General features: G+C 45.8%; 1 protein-coding gene across 1 annotated transcript; it reads left to right on the forward strand.

Moving 5' to 3' along the window:
* The first annotated feature begins 328 nt into the window (after positions 1–328).
* Positions 329–1,045, forward strand: LOC145824406 (uncharacterized). Its single transcript, XM_082924053.1, has one exon. The coding sequence runs from the start codon at positions 329–331 to the stop codon at positions 1,043–1,045; it is 717 nt and encodes a 238-aa protein (XP_082780179.1).
* Positions 1,046–25,959: the final 24,914 nt, after the last annotated feature.

The raw sequence follows: 25,959 nt of genomic DNA on the forward strand, positions 1-25,959 counted from the left end.
GATCGTTAACTTCTTTCAACGCTAGGCGGCGGAAATCGGACAAGAAGGTGGGACGCCCACGAAAACACCAGCTCTTTGAGGTTCGGGTGCAAGGAGGGGTTGAGAAGGATTCCAGGTTGGGGGATGTACTGGAAGACTGTTCTCAAGTGGCGAGCACCTTTCCTACCAGTGCTGAACAGAATGATGAAGGGGTTCTGGTGGCTGTCCCGGAACAGCCACACGAGTCATGTTGATCATTAGCTAGAACTGTCAGGGGTTGGGGTGTCCCCTGACAGTCTGGATCCTTCGAGGGTTATGCGAAACCCATCGCTCCAAGGTCGTCTTTTTAATGGAAACAAAAAATAAGGAGGCTAAGCTGGAAAGAATTAGACGCAGTCTTCAGTTTACCAACAAATCTTATGTGGAGCCAGTGGGTTTATCTGGTGGATTGGCTCTTTGGTGGACAGATGAGGTGCATTTGGATGTTCGTTCTAAGACCAATCACTTCCTTCGCTGTGTTATATCCGGTTGGGGTAGTAGAGATTGGAGTGCGGTATTTATCTATGCTCCCACGCAAAGGAAAACAAGACAGAATTTATGGCAGAATTTAGAAGCAATGGCTGCCAGAATCCAATATGCTTGGTTATGTATAGGGGACCTAAATCAAGTGGGCTCGGTGTGGGAGAAACAAAGGGGAAATGAGTGTAACAGATCCCAGATGGTTGCCTTCCAAGAAATGATTTCAAATTGCAGATTAATTGACCTTAAGTTCAAGGGTAACTCCTATACGTGGTACAATAATCAGGTGGGTCGGGCTAATGTTCGTGAAAGACTTGACCGAGCTCTAGCCGATGTGGTTTGGCGAAATCTCTTTCCATATGCACAAGTTTTCCATGATCTTTGTCTAGGCTCTGATCATTGTCCTTTAATCTTGGACTGTTGTGCTCTCCCAAAACGAGTCCCTCGGTATTTTAAGTTTGAATCTCTCTGGGCAACTAGTGCTAAGTGTGGCCCTACTATCCAACGGGCTTGGGATACTGTCCCAGTTGGGTCTCCTATGTTTTAGCTCAATCAACGGCTTAAGACTTGTAAGCGGGGCCTTCAACGGTGGAGTAAACAGGAATTTGGTAATGGAAAGATTCAACTAGCGACCTTGAGGCAGCAACTCTCCCTAGTGCAGGGCTAACCGACATCCGCAGATAATATGGCCAAGCAATCCCATCTGAAAGCCGAGATTGATTGTGTTTTACTTCACGAAGAAATATTCCTTCATCAACGGTCAAGAATCCGATGGTTGAATTTTGGCGATAAGAACTCAGCATTTTTTCCATACCACCGTTACCCAAAGGAGACAACGGAATCAGCTTATGAAGTTACAAACGGAAGAGGGGAGGTGGTTGACCACAGATGAGGAAATTGATGAACACTTGTTTCATTATTTTTCCGAGTTGTATACAATCAGGCCTCGAGGTGACATGGCGGCAGCCCTCCAAGTTCTTGCCTAGTAATTTCTCCTAAAGCAAACGAAGCCCTCACCCAAGCTGTTTCTGATTCGGAAATCAAAGCAGTTGTTTTTTAACTTGGTTCTCTTAAGGCTCCAGGCCCGGATGGATTCCCGGGTTTTTTCTATCAAAAATTCTGGAATGTGGTAGGTGATGGTACGTGCAAAGCAGTGAGGAGCTTTTTCCAGGGGGGCCATTTATTGAAAGAACCGAACCACACCAATTTGATTCTCATTCCCAAAGTCTTTACGCCCGAAAAGCTATATCAATTCCGACCAATTAGCCTTTGCAACTTTAATTTGAAGATTGTGACAAAAATTCTGGCCAACCGCCTTAAAACGGTGCTTGGGGCTCTTATTTCTCCTAGCCAATCGGCCTTTGTTCTGGGTCGACTTATCCAGGATAGCATCTTGGAAGCCCATGAAGCCTTTCATGCTCTCAAAACTCAAAAAGGTAAGTCTAAGACTTTGGCCCTGAAGTTGGATTTTCATAAGGCTTATGATACAGTCGAGTGGTGTAGACGCGCCCGCGTGGGGCCCTCGCCACATTTCGGACTCGATTTGTGTCACGGTTTTTAATCTGAACCAAAGAGTTCAAATCTGGCAAATTGTTTCGAGAAAACAGATTTTTAGAAAAAGAAGTGCCAAACATGGACTGGTTTGCCAGATACAGAGTCGCCACCTAAATATTTTTTAATGGGGAAATTTAGGAAACCCTGACTCGGTGCCAAAGGCCACGTGTCCGTTATTGCCAAAGTTGCCTCGGCTCAGGAGCTTGGGTACGATCGGGGAAGGTCAGCTATGAGCACCCCCTCTCGCCCGGTCTGAAGACCGGCCTCTACTAACCGTGATATCCAATTTTGAAATCGTTATGTGTTCTCATTCCAATTATTAGCCTAGAATTACTATGTTATGCGCACAGCACACAAGTATAGACTAGATCGCCTAATTTGGAAATAAGCATTGCATATCCGTTTGTCTTGAAAAAAAAAATTTTGGAATTTGCTACTCGCAAGTAGGTTAAAATACGAATTTTAACGAGTTTTTCCAACTCAGACAATCCAACCTTCACCCACAGGCATTCAAACAATTTATCACGTAAGCATTTAGCCGCATGGCAAGCATACTGTCATGGCAACACTCACAAGCATGCGGTATACTAAAGCATAAATACTTACATCGTACTCCGTGCCAAAACAATAAACTAGTTAGCAAACATGCGTGGTCCTAGTTCATGTCGAATTGCCTAATGTGACACACACAGAATGCAATCACAGTAGGCTCGGCTAACCTAAATATGGAATGTGAAATACGATCAATTTGATGCACGTATTCAATTTGGAATTGAAGTACAAATGCAATTAGCGTGATGTACTGAGCCTAATGCATGCAATACAAATGCATGAATGCACGCATGCATAGCATAAGGTATGCTAATTTTAAATATGCCCTAATCTACCATGATAAGCAGGTAAATAAAAGGGAAGAAAGACGTGAGGTTGGAAGACATACACACACTCACGCACACTTATTTCATAATTGCCCTCACTTGGAGGGACCGAATAAATATTACAGTCCGAATAATAAGCAAATAAATTATTACAGAATTTCTAATTTACTTAGCAGAATGAATGTAAACAAAAGAAAGGTGGCCAGCCCTCCCGCCTCGGGATACGCGAATGATGCATGCTCGAACCCGTCTCGCCCGGAAAGCCCGCACCATACCATTGCTGCCTCTGTTTTTACTGCCTTGCTCCTCTAAAAAAATGCCAAAACTCTGGGACAGGTTCCTTGCACACTGCAGAATACCATCGGCTGGAGGAAATTACCACCGGCAGTGCATAACTTCCATCGGCTGATGATTGAGTCATTGGCCATTCACCAATGGCCGGTCGGCACTTAATTATGCCGGTCGGCAGAAACTTTCTGCAGAAGACAGTTTTGACAGCAACAGAGGACAGACAACATATGGCATAGGATTTTAGGCACATGTGAGCTTGGTCATGTTTCCCATCATGTGTTGAACTCAGGGAAGCATGGCCCTCGATCCTCGGGCCATCAATTGTGCATGATAGCCCAAGAGATCAAGCTTGCCATTTGATGTAAAAATGCATGCAATCACACAAATGAGGACCAAGACCCTATCATACCAAAGTCAAGGGCCCCGGTGACCGAGAATCAAGGCACATTACATCACTCATAGTATGAATGCTCCTTCACCCTCACACTTGGTTTGACACCCCAAACCAAGTAATGCAATGCATGTTATGCTCACATGGCTCAAAATGCAACATGATACTAATTATGCAAGGCATGCCAAATATCATGTAACTAATATGGCAAGTATGCAATGCTAGGCATGCAAGATGCAAATGCAATGCAAACATGGGCCATTTAAGCAATGGGATCAACATATTACAACACTTAATGAAGCAATCATGCAATGGACATGAGACAAGCATGCAAGAGGGCCTTAAACCATAAAAGGGCAGACCTTGATCCACCCCAAAACAGTGGCCAAAAGTGCCTAAAAAGGTGGACAAAAACTCATGCCAACAAGCAAGCCAATGGTCCTAAAGTTAAGGCACAAAATGAGGGCACTTCACTTCCACCAACATGACCACTCATGGCATGAATTGGACAAGCCAAAACAGAAACTTAGCAAGCAAAAATAGACCCCAAAACCTACTAACATGGCAGCTAAAGTGGCTCCAAAGAGACGTATGCATCGAAGCTCATTTCTAGGCATAAGAGGGCACACCCTCAAGGCATGAAAGAGGTCACACATGCACACATATAAACATGATTTATGGACTGAAATATGGTCTTAAATGATGCCAAATCATGAGGATGGTAATAGCTACGCATGCTAGAGGTCAATATGCTCAAGGCTTACAAGCCAAAACACAAAGAGATGACACCAAACAAGGCAAGCATGACTGAAATAGATGGCCAACAGACCTTAAACATGGTAAAATAATGCCAACACCTTCATGGAACTAAGCCAACGCATGCAAGAATTATGGCCTAAACACAAGGTGCATTTCTAGGCTAAATAAGGGGATGTAAAGCAAGTATATTAAGCATGCAAAAGGCCACAAATCCGACTAAAAACAGAGATTACAAATGACCTAAAAACACCCAAAAACCTCTGAAAAAGGGCTAAAACCAATCAAGCATGCATGTTACCCTTTAAGCCAAAATGCAAGGAAATAAAACAATGAAGGGAGAGGGGTGTCCCTCCCCTATGCAAGGCTTCAAACCACCTTCCTCACCACTGAAAATCCACTGGTTTTCAGTGGTGAGAAGACCAAAACACTTAAGCAAATAAGGCCTTACCAAGGAGGCAACAAAAAGGCCAAATGAGGCCTAAGAGGGTGAGTTTGAACTCAAACCACTAAAGACCCTTAATGAAAGTTCTAAAGTATGAAAATATAAGCCTTTTTTATGTTATGCTCAAAAACTAAATCAGCAAGAAAGATAGGTAAAAGACTAGTGCAAGTTTGGGGAAACTAAAGCAAAGTGCTCACCCTTGAAGCACACCTCAAGAACAGCCAATGCAGCCCTCTCCTTTTGATCAAAAATAGCCCCAAAACTCAAGAATCAACCCTCAAAGTCCCTCAATCTCGAAGCAAGGTGTAATAGTGTGTGTATTAGTGCAAAAGTAAGGTAAAAGCACACTTTTAGGCCAAGAAACACACATAAAGGAGAAGAGAGAGGGAAGTATATGTATCAGCTCTGGTTTTGCCTTCAAAATTTCTAACCTAGAACAAGGAGAAGACCTCTCCTCTTATAGAAGTCCCTCTTGCCAAGCTTACACAACAAGCTTGCTTAGAGGGAGATCCCTCCATACACGTGTATGGAGGGAAGCAGAGTCGGTGCCAGCTATCACAGCTGGCACAAAATATCTACATAAAGTAGATGAACAATAGTCGGCTACTCAAAATTGTCATTTTGACAAAAATGAGTGCCAACCGGCAACAAATAGTGCCGACCGGCAATATATATTGCCGACGGAGACTAAAAACCAGCCGGTGGCCTCTGGCCATGGCCGGTGGTGTGTGGGGATGCCTCACAAGGCATTCCCTACCCCTCCAAGGCAAAATGCAAGTGTTTGGTGCAAAACCAGACACTAAACGGTCGAGTTCGGAGATCTTGAGGCAAGGCGCGTAGCCGAGACCTCCGGGAACTCCAAACGAACACAAACATGGATGATCACCGGGTGTTCAAACGGTGACGTCCAAGTCTTAAGGATGGTCAAAAATGGGGTGTCTACAGTTGCCCCTCTTTGACAGAACTCGAAAGTCATAACAATGACGGGAGTGAATGTCAAAGCCCAGAGATGACCCATTTTTGACAAGGCCGAAGACTTAGACAAACATGCAAGATAAACAAGATATGCGCCCGAAGGCGGAGGCAAAATGCAAGACAATGCACATAACCAAACATAACTTATGATCATGCAAAGAAAGCTGTAACGAAGCACACATGCGACAATTTTAAACTAGCATACAACGAACTACACTACAATGCAGAAGGGATGTAAGAGAATTATGTAGTTCTCAATACGTCTCACTCGGAGGATACAATACCTGTGCGGCTCGTCTGGTTGCACCAGCCTCAAATAAACCGTACATACAATATCGTGCCTGCAAAGAAAACAAACTTAACAGGTACAATATTGTTAACAACATGCATAGTAGTGTACTCGAAATGCGTGACAACGCAAAGCAAGTGGGGAGCATAACAATGCTGTGAAGGTACAGATGTGTAAATGGAGCACGCGGTCTACGCAGGCAATGAATTTGATCATAAGCATGCGGTCTACGCAAGCAATGAAGTTGGACAATCATGCGGTCTACGCAAGTAATGAATTTAACAATCATGCGGTCTACGCAAGCAAAACATGCGGTCTACGCAGGTAATGAAATTGAACAATAATGCGGTCTACGCAAGCAAAACATGCGGTCTACGCAAGTAATGATATTTGAACAATTATGCGGTCTACGCCAGCAAAACATGCGGTCTACGCAAGTAATGAAATTGAATAATCATGCGGTCTACGCAAGCAAAACATGCGGTCTACGCAAGTAATGAAATTGATTACAAACATGCAGTCTACGCAGGTAATGTAATTAACATGCGGTCTACGCAAGTAATGAAATTGATTACAAACATGCGGTCTACGCAGGTAATGTAATTAACATGCGGTCTACGCAAGTAATGAAATTGATTACAAACATGCGGTCTACGCAGGTAATGTAATTAACATGCGGTCTACACAAGTAATGAAATTGATTACAAACATGCGGTCTACGCAGGTAATGTAATTAACATGCAGTCTACGCAAGTAATGAAATTGATTACAAACATGCGGTCTACGCAGGTAATGTAATTAACATGCGGTCTACGCAAGTAATGAAATTGATTACAAACATGCGGTCTATGCAGGTAATGTAATTAACATACGGTCTACGCAAGTAATGAAATTGATTACAAACATGCGGTCTACGCAGGTAATGTAATTAACATGCGGTCTACGCAAGTAATGAAATTGAGAAGAGTTGAATGTACACATGCAAGTAAAACATGTTATTCAAGATGCTGGAATGTAAAGTGTTGTAACACAGCATAATCGAAATGGTTTTATGGGATTCACAAGATATGAAAAGGATACGGGACGGGACATCCTCCGTATGAATCGAGCATCGCCCGCAGAAGTTGTGGCCTGAGGTCAACTCGAAGGTTCACGTTTCAAAAGTGTGCGTTCCCGTATTGTGAAGGCGTCAAACCATGTGGTTGACCCGAACAAAGGTGCGGAAGGTGCGTTGACCACAGGGGGAGTTTCACTGGTATCAATTCCGACACTTTGCTACCCTGCCATTCTATGCTTTACTTTCCTTTTTACTGGTAGTTTAAGCACATTGCACTGCCTCGGGCAGGTTTTATTTTTTCTCGAAATTACATATTTTGCAAAATACGTGATGGGAATGAAACAACCATTTTGTTCAAAAGATGTTGCATTTGTAAGCTTTCTACGCATCGCATCGCAAGGTATCATACCACAGCGTGAACGAAATTGAACCTATTTTGAACACTGAAAATTTGCATCGTAATAATCAGGTAGTGAACCGACTTACAACTCGATAAGCAAAACAAAAACGTGATATAACCAAACAAGTGTGAGTACAACTCGATAAACAAATCAAGAGCTCAAAGAGAGTGAAATACAACTCGATAAGCAAATATACAATAACTTGACAAGCGGACAGGTGTGACTCCGAAGAAAATCGATCGCCGGGGGAGGGATCGGAGTTGGTGAAGTTCCCCAATGCCTAGCATAAACAACTCAGGGAACCAGGAGGAAGCCCACCGGCCAGGGGTAGAGGCCATCGGCGGCAAGGAATTGCCACCGGCCATAAAATTGCTCGGTCGGCAAAAGATTATGGTCGGTCGACAGAATATTTGGCCAGCCGGCTGTTAATGAGGGAATCATCAGAATGTTGACACCTGTCCTCCACCCAACCTTATCTCCTACAAAAGACCCCAGCTTCGTAGTTTTTCTCAATTCCACACTGATTTGCTCTAATGGAAGAGTTTCTTGCTCAAAATCTCACAGCTTGGATTGCTAGCTTGGATGGCTCGGAAAAATTGAATTTTCGGGGTTTCGGCCTAAATGCACTATTCATTTGGGCTGTACCCCATTGCACCTCCCGTTTCTTCATGCCGCGGCAAGGTTTTGGAATCCGGTGACGCACGTCTTTAGCTTTGCTGGACAAGAGATATGTCCTACTTTTGAGGATTTCCGAGCCTTAATGGAGTCCGAGCGCGACGAGGAGCTCTTGCCCCAACTTAATTTCGGCCATGCCCAATCCTTAGGGCGAATGTGTGGACTCCGTATGCGTGACGCTCGGTCTCTGATTTGTGACGGGATGCTGGATATTCCGAGTTTGATCGATCGGTTTTCTGATGCCGGCGATCGCAACAACCATCACTGGCAAGGCTTCCGGCGACATGCCCTCTGTTTATGCATGCTATCTCATTTTCTATTTGTCTCAGGCTCCGGAGGGTCCAGCGTCCGACTGACCGAGGTCGCCCAAGGCTTGAAGGAGGGCAAGAGCTATATTGCCATGACTCTGGCTGAGACGTTGATGGGCTTAGACGCCTTTCATCGTCATGAGACGACCAGATTAGCAGGGAGTCCACTATTACTGCAGGTAATGTTTCCCACCCAATCTTACATTTGTATTGCTCACATCACTCGACCCTCAAGCTCAGTCTTTTCTTACAAAACCCTATTCTCACTTTTCTCTCCTCGTACACCTCTCTATTCTTTATTCTCTCATTTTTCATCTCTCCCCAGGTATGGTTGATGGACAAACTACAGGTTGTGGACTCTTGTCCAACAAATTCAGCTCGCGGCTACTTCTTCCGGCACCGTCTAGTCAATGCCCTGGATGAGGGATGGTGGTTCGCTTGGATGTGCTGCTTGTCCGCAAACCGTATTGCTTGGCGGTGCCCTTGGCTGAACCTTCCAGCAATGAGTTACAATATGCCCCGGCAGACTGGGATTCAATTGATTGGTCTTACTCACTGTGTATTCTACTTCCCATTCCGGATTCGACGTCAATTTGGCCATGATCAGACCTGCCCGCCAGAGGGGATAGAGTATCTTGCTGCATTCCCAGCCCGAGGCGCATAGCTTGCTTGGCAGGCCACCGCGTGGAGGATGAGAGAACTCCTGGCCCCCGCTCCTACTTTCAGTTGCACTTTGTCTGACGAGTGCTTGGATTGGCTTAATGAGGAGGCACAGGTCGGGCCCAGCTTAGCGCCAGAAGTTTCAACCAGCTCTGGGAGGGGGCGCAGGAGCACCTGACTTGACTATGCCCCAGATTTATTGCTTTATTAGTACTTTCAAGTTTTCTTTATGAATGTAATAAAAAGCAACTTCGATTGTATGCAAGAGCAAGAGAACTCTGTTTTGAAATCAATGAAATTGAAGGTTGTGGTACTGAAAATTTTCCACTTTGGTCCAAAAATGGTCAAAGTTGTAAAAAGATTATTCTGAACGAAGTCAGCTTTTATTAAAAACTTTTCAAAGACATTTTGAATATGGATTAGAACTGGACACGCCTGAGATCTGTCACCGGGATGCACAACCCCGGATCCCTGCAACTGGAAAGTTGCCCCTAGTCTGAATAGTACCGCGGCACTGCATGGCAACAGAAAGTTGCCTCTAGTCTGAAGAGCACCGCACCGGAGATCATAACCGAACCCTTGAATGCTGAATAGACAGAGATGACCGAGATGATCAAATGGACAAAGTTGATCGGGGAAAATAGTTATGGCTGAACTCCAGGATGAAGTTGCCTACATATCCCAAAGATGGGAATCAAGCCTTACGTAGTTCAGGCTCAGGTTCACTCGAGTATTTTCACTCTCCTTTTGCGCTCTAACTTTTGCCAAAGCCGCCCTTTGCGGGTTTTCAGCCTTGCGAGCTCAGTTTTTATATTTTCTAATTTTTTGTGCTCTAACTTTTGCCTAGGTCGCCCTTTCGGGTTTTCGGCCTAGCGAGCCTTTCAAGGGTAATATTTCTTCAACTTGTCCATGTTGATCGGTTGGGAGAACTCCAGGCCATCTAGGTCCATCAGAACCATAGCTCCACCTGACCAGATAGCTTTGATGATGTAGGGACCAGTCCAATTAGGTCTAAACTTGCCCCTTGGGTCGTGGATGGGGGCTCGGTTGTCCTTGAGCACCAAATCTCCTTCCTTTAGATTCCTGGACTTAACTTTCTTGTTGAAAGCCCGGCCAATTCTGCGTTGATAACTTTGAACATGGTACAGTGCTTTCAGTCTTCTCTCATCAAAGAGCATGAGTTCCTCAAACCTGCTCTGCTGCCAATCTGCTTCGGCTATTTGACACTCGGCCAATACTCGTAATGACGGAACCTCGATTTCGATAGGTAGAACGGCCTCCATCCCATAGACCAATGAATACGGAGTCGCTCCGGTAGAAGTTCTAATTGAAGTCCTGTAGCCCCACAGAGCAAACGGCAACTTATCTGGCTAGTCCCGGTAGGTTTCCACCATTTTCCGTAGTATATGCTTGATGTTCTTGTTGGCGGCCTCAACTGCTCCGTTGGTTTGCGGCCGGTATGTGGATGACTTATGAAAAGCCACGTTATACTTCTCCAACAAGTTAATTACTTCCTTCTTAAAGTGGGAACCATTATCCGAAATAATCTCGTTTGGGACCCCGTAGCGACAGATGATGTTGTTTCTGATGAACTTTGCAACGTGCGACGCTTTCAACACGGCATATGATTGGGCCTCGACCCACTTCGTAAAGTAATCTATCGCGACCAAAATAAACTCATGCCCATTCAATCCCTTCGGAGTAACATCCCCGATCACATCAATTCCCCAAACCGAAAATGGCCATGGCGAAGTCATGTTATACAGTTTTGACGGCGGGATGTTCATGCGGTTTGCATGGATCTGGCATTTGTGGCATCGCCGAACAAAACCGATACAATCCTCTTCCATTGTGGACCAGTAGTAGCCCTGCCTGAGGATCTTTCTGGCCAGCATTACTCCATTCATGTGTGCACCGCACTCTCCTCCATGGATGGCCTCCATCAGGCGCTTCGATTCTTCAGCTTCTACACAGAGCTTATGCATTCCCAGATGACCTCTCTTGTACAGCTTACCCCCGCAGATGATGAACTGAACAACCATTCTTCTAATTGCCCTTTTATCCTTGGCATTTGCCTCTGGTGGATACGCCTCCTTTTCCAAGAAGTTCCAAATGTCGTAATACCAGGGGTTGTCGTCCTGAGCCTCATCTATGGCGAAAATTGACTCGTACGCTGGCGCAAACTTCTGGTCAATAATGACTGGACGCATCCGGACTCCGGACGGGATGTCTATCATGGAAGATAGAGTTGCTAGTGAATTTGCGAACTTGTTGTTTTCTCTTACTAGGTGGGTGAAATTTAGCTTCTCAAATCGAGGAATTAACAAATCCAAGGTTTGGTGGTAAATTATCATCCTTTCCTCTTTGACTTTCCAGTCTCCTTTTGCTTGAGATACAACAAGGTTTGAGTCCCCAATAACGTCCAACCGTCTTGCCCCTAGTTCTAGGGCTGCTTCTAGGCCAGCAATACATGCCTCATATTCTGCTTCATTGTTCGAGACTTTGAACCGGAGCTTGAATGCTAAAGGGATACGGGAATCGTCCGGCGCTATCAGCAACACTCCTATCCCATACCCGTATTGGTTCGACGCTCCGTCAAAGTACATCGTCCAAGTTTCATCTTCGATATGCAGAATGGCTTCATCTGGGAACAGGTACTCCACCGCTTCATCCCCTTCAACCGGGTGGTCGGAAAGGAACTCCGCTACTGCTCTTCCTTTTACTGACTTGCGTGTTACATACTTCAGATCAAATTCAGAAAGCAACAGCAGCCAGCGAGCTAGCCTACCCGTAAGTGCCGGTTTCTTGAAAAGATATTTGATGGGATCCAAGCGTGAAACCAACATTACAGAGTGAGCTAACAGGTAGTGCCGCAGCTTCCTGGTAGCCCATACCAAGGCCAAGCAAGCCTTCTCCAGCGGGGTGTAGCGGGTCTCGTAATCCAACATCTTCCTGCTCAGATAGTAGATGGCCCTTTCCACCTTGTCCTCTGACTCTTGTGCGAGCATGCAGCCCATGGTAGTCTCAGTTACTGAAAGGTACAATATCAACGGTCTCCCCGACTCTGGTGGTGACAACACAGGCGGGATCTGTAAATATTCTTTGATCTGTTCAAAAGCTGCTTAGGAGACCAAAAAGTGGTTCACAAGTCAAGGTTAATTTTGAGATAAACCGTCTTATGAATTGCACTTTACCTAGAAAGCCTCGCACCTCCTTTTCAGTCCTTGGTGGTGGCATTTCTAAGATGGCCTTGATTTTGGAAGGGTCGACTTGGATGCCCCTTTGTGTAATCAGAAATCCCAACATTTTTCCCGCCGTAACACCGAATGTACACTTCTGAGGATTTAGCCGCAGCCGAAATTCTCTGATCCTTTGGAAAAACTTTTGTAAGGCGGTGTAGTGGCCTTCTCTTTCTTTGGACTTGACAATCATATCATCCACGTACACCTCAACCTCTTTGTGGATCATATCATGCAATATTATGGTTGCTGCCCGCTGATAAGTAGCTCCAGCGTTCTTCAACCCAAATGGCATCACTCTGTAGCAATATGTACCCCACGGGGTAGTGAATGCAGTCTTCTCCCAGTCTTCGGGTGCCATTACTATCTGATTATAGCCTGAGAAGCCATCCATACACGAAAGCAAGGCGTGTCCTGCCGTGAAATCTACCAATTCATCAATGTGTGGCAAGGGAAAGTCGTCCTTCGGACTGGCCCTGTTCAAATCCCTGAAATCCACGCATACTCGGATCTTGCCATCCTTCTTCGGCACTGGAACAATGTTGGCCAACCAAGTCGGGTATTCGGATACCAGCAGGAAGCCTACATCGATTTGCTTGGTGACCTCTTCCTTGATCTTAATGGCCTAATCTGGACGGATCCTTCTGAGTTTCTGTTTGATGGGTCGAGCCTCGGGGTCGAGAGGGATCCGGTGCTGTACAATCTCAGGATCGATTCCAGGCATGTCTTCGTAGGACCACGCGAAAACGTCTTTAAAATCTTTTAATAAAGCGACTAAGCGCTCGCGTTCCTCCGAAGACAACGTGGACCCGATCTGGACCAGCTGCGGGTCCTTCTCAGTACCAACATTCACAGTAGTGATTTCATCCATTAAGGGTTTAACAAATCTTTCCTGCTCTTGATCAATTAATCGTTGCAAAACCGGATGAATTTCTTCCTCGTCGTTTTCATCAAAATTTTGAAAATCCTGATTTAAGCGATAAATCAAAGGCACAGAAAAATACTCAGAAACCACATCCACATCATTCTCATTAAATACTTCCAAGCCGTCCGATTCTTCTGTTACAACAGACTCAAAAGAGAAAGAAAATGACGACCTAGACAGGACTGTGGCATCCGGGTTATCACCCCCAGGAATACTGGACTCAGACTCAGTTGAGCTGGAACCTGGTTCCGACTCACGAGATTTGGTGGAATCAGATTCCGGCTCACTACCTGACCCGGTGCTGCTGGACAAAAATCCTTCTTCATATTGCCAGACGAGAGAGGGTGCGATGGATGCATCCAAAATAGTTGCTGGTAGGCTCGCAGCCGTTTCATTCCCGATCATGCATACCGAGGAGTTATCCCCCAAGCACTTCTGTTCGATCGGAGGATCTGAACGTAGACATGCCAGTGCTACCCCCATTTCATTTTCAGTGTCCTCAGACTGCACTTCCTTACTTTGCTCAGCCTCGGCTAATGAGTGTATCTGCTCTTCGGCGATGTCATTCTCAGGTAGCTACAGGTCAAAGAAAATCTTAAACCCCGGTATGCGCTTCCTCTCCGCGTTCAGTCACGGCTCTGGGAAGCCACAGAACGGAAAGTCCTCCCCCTCCCGGACGAAGCGTCCGTTTAGGGTACCCTGAATGGGCCGGTGCATTAAGTCAAAGGGCTTCCCCATCTGTTTCGCTCTGGCCCTTCCGGCCATCTCTTTTCCTTTCCTTATCTAGTCCTCTTTGGTGGGTAGGTAACCCAATCCGAAGGTATGAGGGTTGTGTGGCACTTCGGCCAATGCCGTGACGCCTTTCCGGCCGCTCTTTCCCAATCCCATCCCGGGGATGTGCTGGAGTTTGTTCATGAGATAGACTGCTTGGGCACTGACATATACCCCTTCATTAGTTGCCATGATGTCCTGTACAACTCGAGCCTCAGCCAAAGTAAAACCCGATATGAACACATCTTCCATACCGTGCTCGATTTCTAAAACAGGCGTAGACACCTCCGGTGGCGGATGAATTGATGAGTTTCCAAAAACAATGGTTACTCCCTTCCTATAGGGGTATTTCACCACTTGATGTAGGGTAAAGGAGACCGCCTTTACCTGATGCAGCCACGGCTGCCCCAAAAGCAGGTTGAACGTTGCAGGAACCTCCAAGACATGGAAATCTATCTCGTGCTGTCCCGGCCCAACCTTTGTTTGAATCTTAACTGTCCCCATTACTTCCCGGCTTGTGTTGTCATACGCCCGGATTACCTGGGCCGTGGGCGCGAAATCCGCGACTTTCAAACCGATCGCGTAGGCCGTTCTCGCCGGACAGACATTGATGGCGGACCCTATGTCGACAAGCACCACGGGTATCCATTTATCTCTGCACTCCACAGAGATGTAGAGCGGCTTGTTATGGTTCGCACCCTCAGGTGGTAATTCTTTGTCGGAAAAGGTCAGCATCGGGGTAGCTCCTCCCGAAAAGACTAGGCCCACCAGCTGTTCGGGCATGGTGTCTATAGAAAGCTTGGCTTTGTTCATGGCTGAAAGGACAGCCTGTCTATGTACTCGAGAGGCCATAAGTAGCCCCCAGATGGAGATGTCTGCTTGTATCTTCTTCAATTGTCTCAATGCGGCCTCATCCTCGAGTTGCTTCTCCTTTTGCTTCTCTGTCTCCCTATCTTTTCCAGACACCTCTGGTTGATCTAGGTGTGGAGGCTTGAAATACCGTCCACTCCTAGTCATGTGATCGACTTCGCCGATATACCAGGTATCATCTGGTTGGTTACCCCTCCAATCTTCGTCTGTGTGGGAAAGACATAGATCATCGTCTTCCCACCACATTCCATCTGCAGCCGACAGGCACCTGTCCGGTTCTGGCATGACTGTTCTCATACTCGCAGTACCTTCTATCCCTATGCTCGCAGCATTTTCCCTTTCTGTACTCACAGCAGTCTCAATCCCCACATGGGCTTTTGCTTTCCTGATTCTCTCAGAATCTTTGAATCTTCCCTGTTCCGACTGTGTCAATGCAGTAGATTGTTCAATAATCCCTGTACTCAAAATGCTCCATTCCCGAGCGACACTCTCGACACCGGCGCTCCCCGGCGATGTACTCTGTTCTTCGACGTTCCCGGCTGTTACTGACATTCCTGCCCCTGTCGGGCCTTGTTCTGACTGAAACTCTCCTACCACATCTGGCTGATCGTCCAACCATCCCGTGGCCTCTGCCGATTCCTCATGATCGAACCAGTTGACGGCTGAGTCTTCTGGATCTTGGTTACTGTAAAACTGGAACTTGGCAAGATCCTCTTCCACAGCTATCAAATCATCCATTCCCTGTCCTGGACTGTCCCCTTGGATTGCACACAGCTCTCCCCTGCTGGAAACTTCACATCTGGTCTATTCTGGCCCATCGGTGAAATGTAGTCACTCGGACTATGAGCATTCCCAACATCACCCCCAGACTCCGCAAACTCTGGCTCGACAACCCCCTTCTCCTTTGGAGTGTTCTCTCTCCTGCTCTCGATGGTCACCACCGCTGGCTTGGGTTGGGTTATGGAGACCTCCATCATGCACAAATCAGTGCAATCAGGAAGGAAAACTTCCGGCTTAGATAGGTAGGAAGGTGTGATATAGTTACTAGGATCGTAGGACACGACCCCAGCATGGATGAAATTGATTCTTTTGGGTGGTGGAGCTTGGTTATGTGTGGGGAGAGGATTTGTAGTAACATTGGGTTTCTCAGGAAGTAAAATCACCCCGTTATCAATGAGATCTTGAATCTCATGACGCAATCGAAAGCACAGGTCGATGTCGTGACCGTGTTGCTGGTGAAATGCACAATACTTGGCCGGATTGTGGGCAGCGGGGAGTCTTTCCGGTAAGGGCCGCGGCTCTAGGGGCTTCAGATGCCCTTTTCTGATCAAAACCGCCAAAGCTTTGGACAGGGGCATATAAAGCGGAGTGAAGGTTCTGGTATTTTTGGGAAGGTATTTGGCTGTTTGTGGGTTGCTTCTGGACGCACCGGAGAATGGTGTGGCTGCCATAATTCTCGAGGAAGGGTTGGTGGTGACCATACTCACTTCGGAGGTCCTGGTAGTTGTAGCGCCACTCGGGCCTGCATTATTACGATTGAAAGTTCTGCGGGGTTGCTCCCGGTCACTATCAATTAAGCCTTGTTTTAAGGCATCCTCGATCTGCACCCCCATTTCATGCAGATCAGAAAAGGTAGGGAAGGGGAGTACAATCATCTTTTGTATTAGCTTCGGCTGAAGATTGCGCACAATCATCCGAATCTGGTCTTTGTCCGTGGGTCTTAAGGTCATCATCGAAGCCTTAGCCCGCCATCTGGTTACGAATTCTGAGAAGCTCTCCTTGGGTTCTTGCCTCGTTGTCTCGAGATCCCGGGTCGTGATCTCGATTTGTGTATTGTATGAGTATTGCAGGATGAAGGCCTCAGCCATCTCGTCCAAACTTCTCTTGACGTCATCCTCCAATTTGGCATACCATGTGGCCGCTACACCCGACAGGGTCCGGCCAAATAAAGACAGCTTCTGCAGTCTAGTGAGGCCCATTGGCCTTAGGATGTCTGAAAATAGTCGCAGGTGCACCATGGGATCCCCGGATCCGTCAAAACGATCAATTTGTGGCATCTTAAACCGATCTGGCAGCGTCACGGCTGCGTCGGTGTATCTGTCTCTAATGTCTGGAATGGACTTCACACCTTGAGATTTCTGGAACAGCTTTTCAAGCTTGCGCATTTTTAATGCCACGGGGTCCACCTCGGACTCGAAGGGGGAATCCGATTGATTGATAGGAGCGGGTGCTTTGGATAGTTGAGGCGGGATCGGGGGCGGAGCTGGCCCCGTTGGAAGGTCGGTATCCTCTTGGACATTTCGGGCATTCGGTGTTTCTTCGGGTATCAGAACCCTTGGTGGGGGAGGAACTTGTTGCGAAGCAGATGCTCCGTTTTGCTGTTGTAACCTCACGATCAACTCTGCTTGTTCGCTCATAACCGTGGCCTACTGTTTGGCGAACTCTGCCTGCCGAACAGCATCCTGCTGCATCATTTTCATGCTCTCTTGGAGTTGGCGCACCATCTCCTCTAAGCTAGCCATACTATTCTGCTCTGGTTGAATTACTGGTATATGTTCCCTTTCTGTAGGTGAAACAGGACTGTGATCCCTACTGAACTCAGGTGGGATAGATAAAGCCCTCTGAACTGACTGTTGAACTGATGCCCTCTACCTAGCTGTCCTCCATCTAATAACTGGGGGTAGGGAACGGTACACTGGTTGTCCGTCTACCAGATCCTCAGATCGATGGAGCCGACGACCTCTAATCCAGAGTGCTTGGGGAATATCTACCGGGTTGGAAGCAATGGTGCTAAACTACCTAGCAAAAAGATAAATAAAGCAATAAATAAACAAACAATCGGACGGCACAACGGCATAAAATAAACACATACAACGCGCAATTGGGCATTCACAATACACAGTTGGTAAGCCGAACACACTGTTCCCCGATATTGATCACTGTTCCCCAGAACCACTGTTCCCAAAACTGAACCTGGTATCCGCGGATAACTGATTCTTATAAACTGATATTGATCCCCCCAGATCTAATGCTCAATCTTGCAGACTGCCATGTACGTTCCCCTGTAGAGATACACTGAAAGCACATAGCAGGTAAAGAGAGCCAAAACACCCCTATGTTGGGGTAGGGTTTCCCTGTCCTATTTTGTCAGGAGCTATGGTTTCACTACGCACGCAGCGGTTTCAAACAACCTATAATCGGGTAAGCAACCTGTCCAAGTTTGGAATGGTCACTATGGATCCGAATATGCACTAGGTCGAATGGTCGAAAAGGGTGCCCCGATAAAAACTGGGGTTTGTGTTCCCATACTGTCAGAGCCCATAACCGGTCAGCCTTATGGTCATGCCTTGACAAGACAAGCCTCCGGCAAACCGTTCAGGAATGGCAGATGGCAAACACGGTGTCCTAGGCGCACCAATGCACATGCAATGCAAAGAGACACATAAATGAAATCAAAACAGGATATCATGAGTTCGAGTTAAGCTCTCTAATTCCCCAGCAGAGTCGCCAGAAACTGTAGACGCGCCCGCGTGGGGCCCTCGCCACAGTTCGGACTCGATTTGTGTCACGGTTCTTAATCTGAACCAAAGAGTTCAAATCTAGCAAATCGTTTCGAGAAAACAGATTTTTAGAAAAAGAAGTGCCAAACATGGACTGCTTTGCCAGATACAGAGTCGCCACCTAAATATTTTTTAATGGGGAAATTTAGGAAACCCTGACTCGGTGCCAAAGGCCACGTGTCCGTCATTGCCAAAGTTGCCTCGGCTCGGGAGCTTGGGTACGATCGGGGAAGGTCAGCTATGAGCACCCCCTTTCGCCCGGTCTGAAGACCGGCCTCTACTAACCGTGATATCTATGTTATGCGCACAGCACACAAGTATAGACTAGATCGCCTAATTTGGAAATAAGCATTGCATATCCGTTTGTCTTGAAAAAAAAACATTTTTGGAATTTGCTACTCGCAAGTAGGCTAAAATACGGATTTCAATGAGTTTTTCCAAATCAGACAATCCAACCTTCACCCACAGGCATTCAAACAATTTATCACGTAAGCATTTAGCCGCATAGCAAGCATACTGTCATGGTAACACTCACAAGCATGCGGTATGCTAAAGCATAAATACTTACATCGTACTCCGTGCCAAAACAATAAACTAGTTAGCAAACATGCGTGGTCCTAGTTCATGTCGAATTGCCTAATGTGACACACACAGGATGCAATCAAAGTAGGCTCGGCTAACCTAAATATGGCATGTGAAATGCGATCAATTTGATGCACGTATTCAATTTGGAATTGAAGTACAAATGTAGTTAGCGTGATGTACCGAGCCTAATGCATGCAATACAAATGCATGAATGCACACATGCATAGCATAAGGTATGCTAATTTTAAATATGCCCTAATCTACCATGATAAGCAGGTAAATAAAAGGGAAGAAAGACGTGAGGTTGGAAGACATACACACACTCACGCACACTTATTACATAATTGCCCTCACTTTGAGGGACCGAATAAATATTACAGTCCGAATAATAAGCAAATAAATTATTACAGAATTTCTAATTTACTTAGCAGAATGAATGTAAACAAAAGAAAGGTGGCCACAGCCCCCCCGCCTCGGGATACACGAATGATGCATGCTCGAACCCCGTCTCGCCCGGAAAGCCCGCACCATACCATTGCTGCCTCTGTTTTTACTGCCTTGCTCCTCTAAAAAAATGCCAAAACTCTGGGGCAGGTTCCTTGCACACTGCAGAATACCACCGGCTGGGGGAAATTACCACCGGCAGTGCATAACTTCCATCGGCTGATGATTGAGTCATCGGCCATTCACCAATGGCCGGTCGGCACTTAATTGTGCCGGTCGGCAGAAACTTTCAGCAGAAGACAGTTTTGACAGCAACAGAGGACAGACAGCATATGGCATAGGATTTCAGGCACATGTGAGCTTGGTCATGTTTCCCATCATGTGTTGAACTTAGGGAAGCATGGCCCTCGATCCTCGGGCCATCAATTGTGCATGATAGCCCAAGAGATCAAGCTTGCCATTTGATGTAAAAATGCATGCAATCACACAAATGAGGACCAAGACCCTATCATACCGAAGTCAAGGGCCCCGGTGACCGAGAATCAAGGCACATTACATCACTCATAGTATGAATGCTCCTTCACCCTCACACTTGGTTTGACACCCCAAACCAAGTAATGCAATGCATGTTATGCTCACATGGCTCAAAATGCAACATGATACTAATTATGCAAGGCATGCCAAATGTCATGCAACTAATATGGCAAGTATGCAATGCTAGGCATGCAAGATGCAAATGCAATGCGAACATGGACCATTTAAGCAATGGGATCAACATATTACAACACTTAATGAAGCAATCATGCAATGGACATGAGACAAGCATGCAAGAGGGCCTTAAACCATAAAGGGGCAGACCTTGATCCACCCCAAAACAGTGGCCAAAAGTGCCTAAAAATGTGGACAAAAACTCATGCCAACAAGCAAGCCAATGGTCCTAAAGTTAAGGCACAAAACGAGGGCACTTCACTTCCACCAACATGACCACTCATGGCATGAATTGGACAAGCCAAAACAGAAACTTAGCAAGCAAAAATAGACCCCAAAACCTACTAACATGGCAGCTAAAGTGGCTCCAAAGAGACGTATGCACTGAAGCTCATTTCTAGGCATAAGAGGGCACACCCTCAAGGCATGAAAGAGGTCACACATGCACACATATAAACATGATTTATGGACTGAAATATGGTCCTAAATGATGCCAAATCATGAGGATGGTCATAGCTACGCATGCTAGAGGTCAATATGCTCAAGGCTTACAAGCCAAAACACAAAGAGATGACACCAAACAAGGCAAGCATGACTGAAATAGATGGCCAACAGACCTTAAACATGATAAAATAATGCCAACACCTTCATGGAACTAAGCCAACGCATGCAAGAATTATGGCCTAAACACAAGGTGCATTTCTAGGCCAAATAGGGGGATGTAAAGCAAGTATATTAAGCATGCAAAAGGCCACAAATCCGACTAAAAACAGAGATTACAAATGACCTAAAAACACCCCAAAACCTCTGAAAAATGGCTAAAACCAATCAAGCATGCATGTTACCCTTTAAGCCAAAATGTAAGGAAATAAAACAATGAAGGGAGAGGGGTGTCCCTCCCCTATGCAAGGCTTCAAACCACCTTCCTCACCACTGAAAATCCACTAGTTTTCAGTGGTGAGAAGACCAAAACACTTAAGCAAATAAGGCCTTACCAAGGAGGCAACAAAAAGGCCAAATGAGGCCTAAGAGGGTGAGTTTGAACTCAAACCACTAAAGACCCTTAATGAAAGTTCTAAAGTATGAAAATATAAGCCTTTTTTATGTTATGCACAAAAACTGAATCAGCAAGAAAGATAGGTAAAAGACTAGTGCAAGTTTGGGAAAACTAAAGCAAAGTGCTCACCCTTGAAGCACACCTCAAGAACAGCCAATGCAGCCCTCTCCTTTTGATAAAAAATAGCCCCAAAACTCAAGAATCAACCCTCATAGTCCCTCAATCTCAGAGCAAGGTGTAATAGTGTGTGTATTAGTGCAAAAGTAAGGTAAAAGCACAATTTTAGGCCAAGAAACACACACAAAGGAGGAGAGAGAGGGAAGTATAGAGAGAGGGTGTATCTATATGTATAAGCTCTGGTTTTGCCTTCAAAATTTCTAACCTAGAACAAGGAGAAGACCTCTCCTCTTATAGAAGTCCCTCTTGCCAAGCTTACACAACAAGCTTGCTTAGAGGGAGATCCCTCCATACAAGTGTATGGAGGGAAGCAGAGTTGGTGCCAGCTATCACAGCTGGCACAAAATATCTACATAAAGTAGATGAATAGTAGTCGGCTACTCAAAATTATCATTTTGACAAAAATGAGTGCCGACCGGCAACAAATAGTGCCGACCGGCAATATATATTGCCGACGGAGACTAAAAACCAGCCGGTGGCCTCTGGCCATGGCCGGTGGTGTGTGGGGATGCCTCACAAGGCATTCCCTACCCCTCCAAGGAAAAATGCAAGTGTTTGGTGCAAAACCAGACACTAAACGGTCGAGTTCGAAGATCCTAAGGCAAGGCGCGTAGCCGAGACCTCCGGGAACTCCAAACGAACACAAACATGGATGATCACCGGGTGTTCAAACGGTGACGTCCAAGTCTTGAGGATGGTCAAAAATGGGGTGTCTACAAGTGGGATTTTCTTCGTGCAGTCATGTTAAAGATGGGGTTCAGTCCTCAATGTGTTCAATGGGTTATAGAATGCGTCTCTACTGTCACCTTTTCGGTCTTTGCTAATGGTGTTCGACGTGCTAGCTTCAAACCTTCTTGCGAGCTGCGGCAGGAAGACACACTTACTCCTTATCTCTTCTTGTTGATAATCGATGTGCTTTCTAGATTGATTCAGCAAAGTGTCCATAATGGTAGACTTATCGGTTTGCGTATTCGAAGGACTTGCCCCATCATTTCACACTTATTCTTTGTCGATGATGCCTTACTGTTCTTTAAAGTTGATAGCGGACAATGTGAAGAGGTATTGCGTATCTTAAGGCTATATGGGGAGTCTTCAGGACAACAGATCAACTTTGCCAAATCCGGTGTTCAATATTCAGCAAATGTGGATGTTCTTACTCAACACCGGCTCGGGATGGTACTCCAAATAGCCTCGATTCGTGTGGGGGCAAAGTACTTAGGTCTTCCTTCATGCTGGGGCACATCCAAATCTGCAGCTTTTAATTTCCTTATTGAACGCATGTTGTCTAAGCTTCAGGGTTAGAGAGCTTCTCTTCTATCTCAGGGTGGGAAGGAGACCCTCATTAAATCGGTGGCACAAGCTATTCCCACATATGCTATGGCCTGCTTTTTGCTTCCAAATAAGGTGTGTAACAAGCTGGATTCTCTCATCCGTAATTTCTGGTGGAAAGGCAATCCGGAGGAAAGAGGCATTCATTGGGCTAGATAGAGCAAACTAATTTTACCCAAGTGGAAGGGGGGTTTGGCTTTCGGGATTTCAAAACCTTCAATAGAGCTTTACTTGCTCGACAAGGTTGGAGGCTTTTACGCTTTCCCAATTCTTTCTGTGCTCAAGTCTTGAAGGGTATTTACTATCCCTATTCCGATTTCATGCATGCTACAAAAGGGGCTCGAGCATCCTGGGCTTGGGCTAGTCTCCTCCTTGGCCGTGAAGTGCTCGCTGATGGTTTGCGGTGGCAAGTTTTCAACGGTTCCTCGATTAATTTCTAGGATGATAAGTGGGTTCTAGGGTTAAAGGATTTCAGAGTGCAATCGCGACGGTCGTCTGGGTGTGGGGTTAGTTTGGTTCAAGATGTGATTGAGCCTCAAACCAAATCGTGGGTTAAATTGAAATTGGAAGTTTTGGTCTCCTCGGAAGAGGTAGATGCAATAGTTGCAATCCCATTTCTATGGAGAACATTAACGACTCACTTATTTGGCATCATGAGGCCAAAGGTTCTTATACAGTCAAGTCTGGGTATGTAGCTACGGTAAACAAAGAGACCTCCTCTTCTCACTCGACTTCGTCCTCCTTCTTCTGCTGGACTGATAAGGAATGGAAGTTCATTTGGGGGTTGACCCTCTCTCCCAAGATCAAACATTTTGCGTGGAGGATGTGCAATAACTATCTCGCCTCCCATCAAAACTTGCATACTCGTAGGTGTGCCGAGACGAATCTATGTCAACTTTGTCATGCTACGGTTGAATCTATCAAACACATTCTTGTAGGCTGCTTCTGGACTAAAGCAGTTTGGTTCAGGAGTGGTCTTGGTCTCCAGTTTGATCCTTCGCGATTTCAGTTACTTTTGATATGGCTTAGAGGGGTCATGGAAAGCTTTGACAACCCCCAACTTTGGCAAGAAATTATTGGTCAGATGTTGTGGCTTTGTTGGCACATTTGGAAGGCCCACAACGATTACATCTTTGACCATGTTCTAGTGGATCCTACGGAAGTAATTTTCAAAGCAGCTCGGGATGCTATGGAATTTGTGACAGCCCAAACGACGTTGGCGACCCTTCCCAGTGTTTTCAGACAGGCTAGTGGTGTCACCCAAGCATGGGTGTCTCCTACTCAGGGGACTCTTAGAGTTAATTGTGACGTGGCTGTCCAACCTGGTTCAAAAGTGGATGCGGTGGCTACTTTGTTGCATAATGATCAAGGGACACTTCTTGACGGGGTTGCTATGAAAGCCCCTATCGCTTCGGTGCTTCAGGGTGAAGTGTTGGCTGTTCGTCTAGCCTGCGTTATGTGTGTGTAACAAGCCCGCGGGGGACCTCGCTACAGCTCGGACTCGACTTTCGCAGTCACGGTTCTAAGTCTGAACCAAAGAGTCCAAATCCGGCAAATCGTTTTAAGGAAACAGATTTTTGAAAGAAGTGCCAAACATGGACTGCTTTGCCAGATACAGAGTCGCCACCTAAATATTTTATTTTGGGAAATTTAGGAAACCCTGACTCGGTGCCAAAAGGCCACGTGTCCGTCATCACCAAAGTTGCCTCGGCTCGGGAACTTGGGTACGATTGGAGAAGGTCACTTCGTGAGCACCCCCGCTCGCCCGGTCATAGACCGGCCTCTACTAACCATGATATCAATTTTTGAAAACATTGTGAGTTCTTATTCCGGTTATTAGCCTAGGTTACTATGTGATGCTCACAGCATATAAGTATAGACCGGGTCGTCCGAATTGGAACAAAACATTTCATGTTTGTTTTTGAAAATGGTTTGCTACCCGTTGGTAGGCTTGAAACATTTTGATGATTCATTCTAATTCAGATAACCCAACCTTCACCCACAGGCATTCAGGCAGATATATCAGATAAGCACATAGCCTCATGGTAAGCATGCTATCATGGCATTCACTCACACACATGCGAGGATGCTAAAGCATAAAACTCACCGAGTACTTCAAGCCAAAATAGAAACTATATTAGAAATCATGCATGATCCTAAGTGTACAGAAATGCCTAATGCAACACATGCAAAATGCAACTATAGTAAGCTCGGCTATTCTAAGATGGCATATGAAATGCTACAACTAACATGTATTCAACTTGGAATTGAAAGTACAATGCAGTTAGTATGATGCGCCGAGCCCGATGCATGCAATACAGATGAATGATGCAAACATGCTGTCATACTGTATGCTAATTAAAATATGCCCTAATCTAACCATCAAAAGCGGATAAGTAAAAGGGAGAAAGACGTGGGGTTGGAAGACATACATCACACTCACCCACACTTATTACAGTTGTGCCCTCACTCGGAGGGTCCAAATAAATAATACAGTCCCAATATTACAGTCCCCAAATAAAAGAATATTACAGTCCAAAATATTACAGAATTCTAATTAATTAATGAATTAACTAGAAAGCAAATAAACTGGCGTGCAAGCCAGGGACTGCCTTGCTTCTGGTGGATGATGCATGTCCGGACTGTCTTGCGCGGAAATCCACCAGAATGCCCCAATTAGCCTCTGTTTACACCTGTTATTCTTGAAAAGCGTGCCAAGTCCCGGAAAGTTGCTGATTCCTGGTTTTGCTGCAACAGAGAGCAGGAAAGGGGCATAGCAATGTATTTGCACAAATATATGCATGTCTCGATCCTCGTGCCACCAATCACGCATACCGAGGCATGATGGTCGAGGAGTCGAAATGCACAACTCAATATAGGATGAATGCACATGAAACTACAGCTAAAACCTAACTCCATCATGGGTAATCCGGAGTGTCGGTGACTGGGGAATTGAGACACATTCCGTCACTCGGAGTACGAAATGTACCTCGTTTCCCGTGCCCGGGCTAACTCCTATTCCGGACACGATGCAATATGCATGACATGCATGAAATGCAACTAAGATATAATCCTATCATACAGAATGCTATGAAATGAGATGCCTCGAAATGCGT

This window comes from Camellia sinensis, chromosome 4, assembly GCF_055761805.1.
Source record: "Camellia sinensis isolate YWXY chromosome 4, ASM5576180v1, whole genome shotgun sequence".
Classification (NCBI taxonomy): Eukaryota; Viridiplantae; Streptophyta; class Magnoliopsida; order Ericales; family Theaceae; genus Camellia; species Camellia sinensis.

Bases quoted from the DNA above. Each gene is read 5' to 3' on its own strand.
- LOC145824406 (XM_082924053.1), top strand. From the start codon at position 329: ATGGAAACAAAAAATAAGGAGGCTAAGCTGGAAAGAATTAGACGCAGT.